This window comes from Physella acuta, unplaced genomic scaffold (assembly GCF_028476545.2).
Source record: "Physella acuta isolate Inbredline_101_S28 unplaced genomic scaffold, ASM2847654v3 ptg000629l, whole genome shotgun sequence".
In the NCBI taxonomy this organism is placed as follows: Eukaryota; Metazoa; Mollusca; class Gastropoda; family Physidae; genus Physella; species Physella acuta.
The window spans coordinates 329,256-340,213 of record NW_026732148.1 but is presented as its reverse complement, the minus strand read 5'-3'; the positions used below and the strand labels follow the sequence as shown (position 1 = coordinate 340,213).

The following is a 10,958-nucleotide window of genomic DNA, read 5'->3' as shown; positions in this document are numbered from 1 at the left end:
CTTGACATTCATTTTAAACTATGAAACTCTTTGATGCTCTAAGTTTAGATTTAACCTTGACATTAATTTTAAACTATGAAACTCTTTGATGCTCTAAGTTTAGATTTAACCTTGACATTCATTTTAAACTATGAAACTCTTTGATGCTCTAAGTTTAAATCTTGACATACATTTAAACTATGATACTCTTTGATGCTCTAAGTTTAGACAAAACATTGACATTCATTTTAAACTATGAAACTCTTTGATGCTCTATGTTTAAACCTTGACATACATTTTAAACTATGAAACTCTTTGATGCTCTAAGCTTATATGAAACCTTGACATACATTTTACAATAAACTATGCAACTCTTTGATGCTCTAAGTTTAAATCTTGACATACATTTAAACTATGATACTCTTTGATGCTCTAAGTTTAGATTAAACCTTGACATACATTTTAAACAAACTCTCATTGCTCTAATTTTAGATTTAACCATGTTATACACTATAAACTATGATACTCTTTAGACTAAACAATGACATAAATTTTACAAAAAATTATGGTAGACCGAACAAGCACTTAACAAAATAGCGTTATCTGTCTCATACAATTTGTTCCACAGTTTTCAAAATGGAATTAAATCATAATACGTTAGGTTTCTAATAAAGCATGTATCTTAAACAAGAATGTTTACACACAGTTATAATTCGTTTTAAAAATAGCCATTATAAATAGCTTATTATTTAAAATTATTATTATCTTTATACACAAGAATTATTGAGTGCATTTTCAAGTCATTAAATTTGGAACATTTTTTCATAGACCATTTATTTTCAGCTGTATGTTTTGTTCATGGTTTATTTGACCATTACCTCACTCAACAATGAAGGCACTAAACGTGCTTTCAGATTCCTACGACAGCCGTAATCACAGACGTCCTATACATAATAAAAATTAAAAACTCACTCTAAAGAAGCAGATGTAACTAAAATTGCTTGTTTGCAGACATTTGTTTTGTATGAACATGAAGATTGCCAAGACTATAAAAATACCTTCATTTTAAACTTTATCAGAATGTTACATTTTAAGATATCATTACTAACTCTTTGCACCTATTGTCGCAAACACGCATGTTAAAATATCTAAACATCTATTGGGTTGATCTGTAAAGGTCTGTAAATAAATATCGAGTTGAATCAAAGACCTTCTGTATTGTTTTACTTTAAAATTATGTTTAGAATTTTAACTACCACTTAATTATTATTGTGTTCTTATTTCGTCTTTATAAAATATCGCAATTATTGTTTGTAAGACATTAGACTTTTTTTTTTTGCTAGTTGTGGTTTGATTTAGTTTCATTCATACTGTAGTTGATGGGTGGGATAATTTTAGAGCATTTTGTGTCCGATTTTTTAAGAGACATGTAAGCTACATTCTTGATTTTTTTATTTTTACTAGTTATACGTAATATTTTTCTCATGTTGTTTGGCATTAGTGATGGATGACACTGAAGCTTAGAAGAGTTTTGATTTATTTTAAATATTTGGACTGATCTGCCAGTTTCTTCAGTTGAGGAGATGTGAACGTGTGTGAAAACAGAGAGGGTAAGGGGAATAACTCAACAATAAAGTAGCATAACTCTTGTTTCTTTTTTTTTTTTTTAAATCTTGTTTTGTTTACTTGAATGGTTGACATGATGTTCACTGTTGTGAGCGGACAAACAACCAAACTCTAAAGGGAAATAAAAATTATTGCAGCTTCTATAACTGATTTTTTTGTTTTCTTTGTTTCTGCATTAATTCTACATGTTTTTTTACATCGTTTTCATAAGAGATATTTTCTACATTTGTGTGTGTTTCTTTGGTGTGTGTGTGTGTGTGTGTGTTTCTGTGTGTGTGTGGCGGGAGGGGTGGGAGGCACACACAGATGTGAAGTGGTCTACGTTTCTCGTTTACTTCTACCGTGCAAATCACTTGTGTTCTTCTTCTTCGTTCTGAATTGTAATGTTAGACGGGATTTCTTTCAACAGAATGAAGTATTAAGTGTCAACTTGTTACACGCCAAATAGCCTGCTTTTATTTTTGGATCTGCCTTGATTTTGGAGTTTTCTCTCCTAGATGGGTTGTTTTCCCCAGTTTTCGAGCTTCATCTGCCCGGTAGGTGAGCTTGTTTATCACGTCAGACCCGCCCTTGTCATCATGTATTCGGTACTACCAGGGGCGTAGCGAGGGGGGGGGGCGGGGGGTGCGGACTGCACCGGGTGACACCATTTAGGGAGGTGACACCAAGGCAAGAAATAGCAAAATATATAGAGAAAAACTTGAGGGGGGGGGTGCAAATCGAAAGTTTGAGGGGGGGGTGCAAATCGAAAAATTGAAAGTTTGTCCCCGGGAAGGGTCGCAACGCCTCTGGGGGGGGGGGGGGGGTGACACCATTAAGTGCCGCACCGGGTGACACCCGACCTCGCTACGCCACTGGGTACTACACAACGTCAACTATATGTCCACAGTGGGACTAATATTATAAACCCTCTCTCCCTCTCACAACCAACCAGAACACAAATCAGCCGCTAGCAACAAGAGTGTCTGTCATTCAGCTGTACGACTGTACTGTCTAGTATTTAAAACTTAAAGCCAACAAGTCGAATGTGAGATTTTCGATGGTCATCTGTTCCACGACTACTGTGTATAAGGTTTGATTAGATAAGGTTAACCTTTCGCCCCTCCAGGGACATAGTTCACTGACAAGAGTTTTTCAGGGATCCCTAGTGTCCAAGACACCCAGCATAATTATGTAGATAAGGTTGGTAAGCCAGGAAAGTGGCTTGATATTATATCACACAGCCATTCCGTTTACCCCACAAACAGGCTATAGAATTTCTATTTGGCAAATGGATCACACGGTTCGAAAAGGAACATTACAATCATTTATGTGAAGTTACACTTTGAAGCTAAGCATCAACATGTGTCTAAATATATTCTTTAGGTTAGCAACAAACTGAAACATTAACTGAATTATTTGATTAAACTAACAGCTCCTCTTATGTCAAGACACCTTGAATTTACAAGAACTACCGCACAAAATAAGATTATACATGCATATACTTTTCATGATTTTTCGTCCAATATAATAATTCACAATGATTCTTCAACAGCTGCTGACACTTTAATTTCAATAAATTATTTGTATGAATCATGAGTAGCACTAGGACAAGTTTTGTCTAAATACTTTCAAGCATTTATAAGTTCAGTGATTTTTTTTTTATTTTAACAAATGGACACATCAAATAGTCGAATCTCTCAACTGAATCAGAAATAAAGTTAACTTTAATTCAATGAACTCAAGCTAAATTTAGATGACGTCACACTTCTGGGTGGAAGTAGTCTGTCCTTTAAACGATATTTATTTGTATGGACTTGTGTGATAACTGTCATCTCAGCTGAGTTTGTATTGAATAGATTTTTTTTCAAACAAATGGAAGGGGGGGGGGGGGTGCGTATTTGACTAAATTATGAAATTATTTTAGTGAGAGGGGGGATGGGTCTGAATTGTGTGTGACGATGTCTGACGATAAAGAATAAAGGTAAAATATCATCAAACATAGTATAATGATTTATGACTAAGGTTTAGAGTTTAGGTTAAGTTTTATGCTTAAATTATCGTAATTTGTTTTTTCAATCAAACATTTAGTTGTTTAGAGTTCACGTTCTTCACTAGAGTGTATGTGTACACATGTAGGTGTTTAAAATGCAAAAAAAAAATAATTCTTATAAATTATGGCTGTAGTCGTTATTTTCAGGTAGAGAAAAGCAAATTACAAGGCAGAAATTTTCACAATTAGTAGTTTTAGACTTTAGAAACAACATTTTGCTCATTTTAGTCGAAAGTAACAATTTTTCTTCCCTCTTTCACTGTTTAAATGATGATATATATAGAGTACTAACGTAAACGGATGTCAATGGTATAAATATAAAAAGTTATTTTATTTGTCACCTGGGTCTCTTTTATTATAAACAACATATGTTACAAAAAAAAAACATCTCGTTGCTGTATATTTTTTAAGTTGGAGTTTTCCCCGTTACATTAAGCTCAAAATTTGTATTACAGAAACCGCGACAGTCACAAGGGCCATGGTCAAAAGGGCCGGCATTAAAGCGCCCCCGCTGTTGTAGGCCATGGCCATGATGGCCCGCTCAGGGATGTAGAACTCGGTCTCCTTGCACATCTGGTTGTACACGGCGGCGTTGGCGTTCATGCAGGCCCGGGGCAGGAGCAGGCACTCCTGCTGCTGTCTGAACCCCAGGATGACCTTGCTGCACTTGGCCGTGTTGTTGGCGGCCTTGACCGCGCCCAGCTCGCACTCGATCTGCTCGAAACGTGCCCTGCAGTAGAAACAAAGTTCGTGAGCTAGGTCAGAGAAATCAAAACGTAAAAAGGCAATAGAAAAGACTACAATGTAACAAAGTTAGGAACGTACATCAGAGATAAATCAAAAGGAGGCAATACTAAACCCTGCAATGGAAACAAAGTTCGTGAGGTAGGTCAGAGAAATCGAAACGAGGCAATAGAAGCAATGTTTGGGAGGTAGGTCAGAGAAATAAAAACGAGGCAATAGAAACAAAGTTCTTAGGTAGGTTAGAGAAATCAAAACGAGGCAATAGAAAACCCTGCAATGGAAACAAAGTTCGTGAGGTAGGTCAGAGAAATCAAAACGAGGCAATACTAAACCCTGCAATGGAAACAAAGTTCTTAGGTAGGTCAGAGAAATCAAAACGAGGCAATACTAAACCCTGCAATGGAAGCAAAGTTCGTGAGGTAGGTCAGAGAAATCAAAACGAGGCAATAGAAAAGACTGCAATGTAAGCAAAGTTAGGAAGGTAGATCAGAGAGAGAAATCAAAAAGAGGCAGTAGAAAACCCTGCAACAGCAACAAAGCTAAGGAGGTAGCTCAGAAATAAATAAAAACGAGGCAATAGAAAACTGAACACTGTCAAGATAACCTCATTTTTAAATGCGTGTAAAATAAAACCCGTTAGAAAATCAGCGTCAGTTATCTTTAAAAATAAACTTTTGCTGTGGAATTTAGGCTATTCAATAATAACGTATCTTTTACCATATTTATACACGCTGTCCAGCTTCTTAACCGGGTACTATAGTTCTAAGTAACTTTAAGCGTTGGTTGCAGTTAATTTTTCCTTTTTGAATACGTACGCTTTACGATACACATATAACTTAATAATTAGTTTTTCTATTTATGTGGTTTTTAAATGTATGTATATAAATAAACGTTTTAGAAGTATTTGCCTTAATGCAGCAGTTAAGATAATTTTCTGGTTATTTGACCTCAATAAACATGAGATGGCCAGACAAAATAATAAACAAAGACTTGTGGCGAATTTCAAAACAACAGCCAATAGATGAGGATTTCAAGGCCGGTAAATGGAGAAAAAGATAATATTGCAAAAAATGATATGGACTGGAATCCCAAGGGAAAAGGGAAAATGGGCCGGCCAAAGAAAACATGGAAAAGAACGGTTGAGGAAGAGACTAAGACAGCTGGGCAATACATGGGCACAGATTAAGGGAGCAGCCGAAAACCGAGTCCGCTGGAAATGTGTAACTGCAGCCCTCTGCTCCCCATGGGCTACAAAGGAAAGATGATGATGAAACATGGGATAGTGTAGTGGTTACTATGAACACTAGGCTTTATTTAGAGTCGATTATTTAGGCTATCAAATATGTCCACGGCTTGATTACGGTCTATCTATCTGTCTTTGCTCTCAAATATCCATGCCGTTTCTCAAATACCATTCTTTGTAAAAGAAAAAAAAATAGAAAACAAAACAAACGGATGACTGTTCTCGAATACCAGTCCTTGTAAACAACACAAACGTCCACATACTTGCATAACTCGTCCCTGTACGTGACCTCCGTGATGTCAAGGTCATCCAGTTGTGTGGTCAGTGCCGTGGTCCTGGTGGAGATTGTGTTCCTGCAGGCTTGGACAACGGTGCTAGGGTTTTCAAAACATTTCACAGACTCCATGTAGACTGGAAATACATGATGAATATTCAATTTTTAAATTTTTTATTTATTTAATTAGAAGCGTACCCCTTCCCCTCATAAAACGCTAATTCTTATCACCGAAAGTAATTTATTAAATTTTATTTGAATCTAAATTTCTACGATATGAAGTTTATTGAGTAACTTTTGGATCGGTCAAAACCTGGTTATGTGGCACAGTTGTAAAATTTAGGTTAAAAATAAAAGGTGCTCCGAAATGCATATGGAATAAAAACATGAAAAAGAACTTGCACATAAAATGAAAACGACAGAATTTATTTATCCATGGTAAATTGCAAATAGAATCTTCAATCTTTATAGTCATTATTGCATTTTAATAAAAAAACAATTAAAAATAAGATTAAAGTTTGTTCAAAATATTGTATTAATTGCCTCCGCAGGGGATTGAACCCTGGATCTTCGGTTTACGAGACCGACGCCTTACCACTTAGCCACGAAGGCGTTATGATGTTTGACAGCTGACTGACCATTGTTAAATTTTCCAGGAACAGATTAAGAAAACAAAGCAACACTACCACACGACGCTATCACATGACACACCACTCACCACACCACCACACACCACACCACACCACACCACGACACACCGACACACCACACCACAACTCGACACACCACACCACAACTCGACACACCACCATATGACACACCACTACATAACACACCACCACATACCACACCACAACTTAACCCACTTACTGCTCGAGTAGTTACACAGCACCGTGTAGGTCTCACTGAGGGCTGTAAGGTCAAGGCCGTAGCTCTGTAGCAGAAATTGAGAATCCTTGCAGGTGGAGGCGGCGGTGTTGAGGCACTGCAGGATCGAAGTGCGATTTCTGGGGGAATAGACAACACACGCTACAGTGGTTCTCAAACAACTGACTTAGGGAATAAACGACAACACACGCTGCAGTGGTTCCCAAACAACGTACTGAGGAAATAAACGACAACACACGCTGCAGTGGTTCCCAAACAATGGACTGAGGGAATAAACGACAACACACGCTACAGTGGTTCCTAAACAATGGACTGAGGAAGTAAACGACAACACACGCTACAGTGGTTCCCAAACAATGGACTGAGGAAATAAACGACAACACACGCTGCAGTGGTTCCCAAACAATGGACTGAGGGAATAAACGACAACACACGCTACAGTGGTTCCCAAACAATGGACTGAGGGAATAAACGACAACACACGCTACAGTGGTTCCCAAACAATGGACTGAGGGAATAAACGACAACACACGCTACAGTGGTTCCCAAACAAGGGACTGAGGGAATAAATGACAACAAACACTACAGTAGTTCCCAAACAAAGGACTGATGGAATAAACGACAACACACGCTGCAGTGGTTCCCAAACAAAGGACTGAGGAAATAAATGACAACAAACACTACAGGGGTTCCCAAACAAAGGACTGATGGAATAAACGACAACACACACTACAGTGGTTCCCAAACAAGGGACTGAGGGAATAAGAGACAACACACGCTACAGTGGTTCCCGAACAACGGTGATAAGAACACCATAAAGCACTTCTTAGACTAAAATGTCAAAAAAAAAAAAATTCGACCTTTGTAAAGCAACTTTAGTGGAATGATCAAATTTTTCCCTTGCCCCCTCCCCCCACAGGATATCTGATTGGTTTATCTGACACATTTCCAGTAAGTAAAAACATTTTGGCATTGTACATGTAACACATGGGACGGCGTGATCGGGTGGTAGAGCGCTTAACTCCTACCTCGAAAGTCTAGTTAGAACCTCGAATTCGAGTCTGTAGAACAACCCTGAGAATACCCAGATCTGATGGGTACCTGACACATGTTAGGGAGAGTAAAGGTGACTGGGTAAAGTGCTGACTACACCATATACATGGTGAAGAATAAGATGAACTCTACTTCATCTGTCCAATGAATCGTCAGGTGAAAGGGGAAGTTTGTTTACTTTTACCTGTACCAGTTTTGTAAAGTTACCCTCATAATTAGTAAGACACTACTCCATCTGACAATTTTTAAATAGATAAACAAGTTGTTGAACTCACTGACAAAGTCTTTGAGCTTCTGTAGCATTGACCCCAATGATTCGATCCCTGGGGGAGGCGGCCCCAAACAGTAGGACGTCCTGGGTGAGGAAGTTCAGGTCTGTATAGCATTTGGTCAGACTTTGTTTGAAGGTCGCACGGCAGGCTGTGGAGGTAATAAATAGACAATCAATAGGTTGTCAGAGGATTTTTATAACCAGACACTCCATAGGTTGTCAGAGGGTTTTATAAACATACACTCCATAGGTTGTCAGAGGGTTTTATAAACATACACTCCATAGGTTATCAGTGGGTTTTTTAAAACAAGACACTCCATAGGTTATCAGAGGGTTTTAAAACCAGACACTCTATAGGTTATCAGAGGGTTTTAAAACCAGACACTCTATAGGTTATCAGTGGGTTTTATAAACAGACATTCCATAGGTTATAAGTGGGTTTTTAGAACCAGACACTCAATAGGTTATAAGTGGGGTTTTATAACCAGACACTCCATAGGTTATCAGTGAGGTTTTTAAAAAAACACTCCATAGGTTATCAGTGGGGTTTTATAACTAGACACTCCATTACCAGAGGGGTTATTTAAAACCAGGCACTCCATAGGTTGTCAGAGGGGTTTAAGATTAACCATAGCTATCAGGATAATACACACTAATCAAAGATTTTATTTATCCCCTTTAAATCATTTGTTGTCCTGTATATATTTCCGATAAAAAAATGTACTGTTATAGTTGAGAACGAAAAGGATTTATAGATTTATACCGATATTCCTCTATTTTGAAAAAAAATATTTATAAAAAAACACTTGACTAAGTTATTTAGTATTTAAAGAAAATGTAGCGTAGAAGCACTTACGATCTTCACACTTTTTGTTGATTGTCTTGAAAAGTCCTTTGAAGAGGGTCATCAGACTGGCCTTCTGTGTGGCGTTACATTGGGTGTCCGGCAGAGTCTGGGCATTGTCCACTACAGCTTTGACACACATGTACAAACCTGGTCTCTCTCTAGGGAAATGGCGGCAATTAGAATTCTGTGTATGTATTAGTGACTCTATAGTTATACACGCATGCTTTCAGCCGTTTGAATCAACACAATTATGTATATATATATATATATATATATATATATATATATATATATATATATATATATATATATATATATATATATATATATATATATATATAGGAATATATATACATAAATATATATGTATATGTATATTTATATATATATATATATATATATATATATATATATATATATATATATATATATATATGTGTGTGTGTGTGTATACACATACGTGTATGTGTATGATATTGTACATAATATATATATATATATATATATATATATATATATATATATATATATATATATATATATATATATATATATATATATATTGTGTTTTTATGTAGTTGTGTAGTGGCTGTTCATACGTATGGTGTAATCACTAATTTTTATATTTTTCTTCTGCTATCTATTCATGACTTGAATACAAATCAGTGTTTAACAAGTGATGGCCACAAACAACAAGACTTACTGGCAAAGTTTGGCCATGAACCCATTGAGGTCTGTGGGCTGGGCTCCCAGGCCACCATTCCTGGCCACCCACAGGAAGTTGTCGGTGGCGATGCTGCGGTTGCCGTTGCAGTAGTTGAGGTTGGTCAGGAACATGCTCTGACACGTGTTTTGACCTTTGACACTGACAACCCCCAGAACAGCGACTAGGAGAACAGTGCGAAGGTTAATGACCCTTATGAAAAGTTAAACATTTGTAACTAAATGCTCATCTACTAAAACCAACCCATGTAAATAAGCTACATAGTTTGTGTTAAAAAAAAAATAAAATAAATAATTATAGCCAAAGACTACTTACCTGCAATAATTATTAGATATTTCGACTCCATGGTGTGTCTTTTCCGGTTGTTTATATTTATTTTTAATCCAATCGAATTAAGCAGAAATAACACTTTGTTTCAATAAATACAACTATAAGTTCTGTTAAGAGATTATTTCACCACGCAAATATTTGTACTTGATTCGTTTAACTGACTAAATATTAAAACTATCTGGAACCAAATTCTTAAAACTTGATTGTATGTTCACAAATATTATACTTTCGTTTTAAGTAATACTTTAAATATTGAAGTTCTTTTGCTTTAGAAATTACCGAAAAGTGTGAAACAGCTAAAAAAATGTTCGTTGTATTTTGGTCTAGTTCTAAAATCTTTGTTGACAATTTTTAAAAAAGTGCTTGGTTTTAATTGACCTGTTTCCTGTTTACAGAAAATATCCGCGTCACACGATCACGTGGGAAATCCCACCGAAACGAGTCTTGATTTGCCAGCAGCGTTTGCTGACGTCATCGGATAGTTGATGTTTTGATGGACATTTCGTCAGCAGCCTCCACCACTTAACCCCTTCTCCACCTTACAATCATTGCACTAAATTAAAAAAAAAAATCCATATAATTTTGAGTGCGAGTTTGACGTATTTGACCCTCCCTTATGTTAACCCTCGAGGCGTTGATCAAGCGTTTCTCATGGCGTCCGTACACGCTTCTGATCTGTATGACGCGATAGGGCTGAACACGCCATGTTTGAACTGTGAGGTCTGCACCAGACTATGATTGATAGATACACACTCAATACATGTGTATGATAGGTTCAGTCGGGGGTTATCAAAAGGTAGGCTCACCTACAGTGAGGTCATATATACACGTTTTTCTAGAGGGATTATGTTTGATATTTGCATTACTTTTGTTTGAACACAATTTTCTTTTCAATACAAAACAAAGAAAACAAACAACACACGAAGTAGATTGATATTTTATACTGA

General features: G+C 36.7%; 1 protein-coding gene and 1 non-coding gene across 2 annotated transcripts; both read right to left on the bottom strand.

Annotated features, from left to right (window-relative positions):
- Window positions 1–4,063: 4,063 nt before the first annotated feature.
- Window positions 4,064–10,225, bottom strand: LOC131948204 (uncharacterized). The gene is made up of 7 exons (XM_059309744.1): window positions 9,997–10,225; window positions 9,661–9,844; window positions 8,967–9,115; window positions 8,115–8,259; window positions 6,769–6,905; window positions 5,888–6,035; window positions 4,064–4,367 (listed from the first exon to the last, which is right to left on the bottom strand). The coding sequence occupies exons 1-7, from the start codon at window positions 10,025–10,027 to the stop codon at window positions 4,064–4,066; spliced, it is 1,098 nt and encodes a 365-aa protein (XP_059165727.1). The 5' UTR covers window positions 10,028–10,225.
- Window positions 6,439–6,510, bottom strand: Trnat-cgu (transfer RNA threonine (anticodon CGU)). The gene has a single exon. It is a non-coding gene; the product is annotated as a tRNA-Thr (tRNA).
- Window positions 10,226–10,958: the final 733 nt, after the last annotated feature.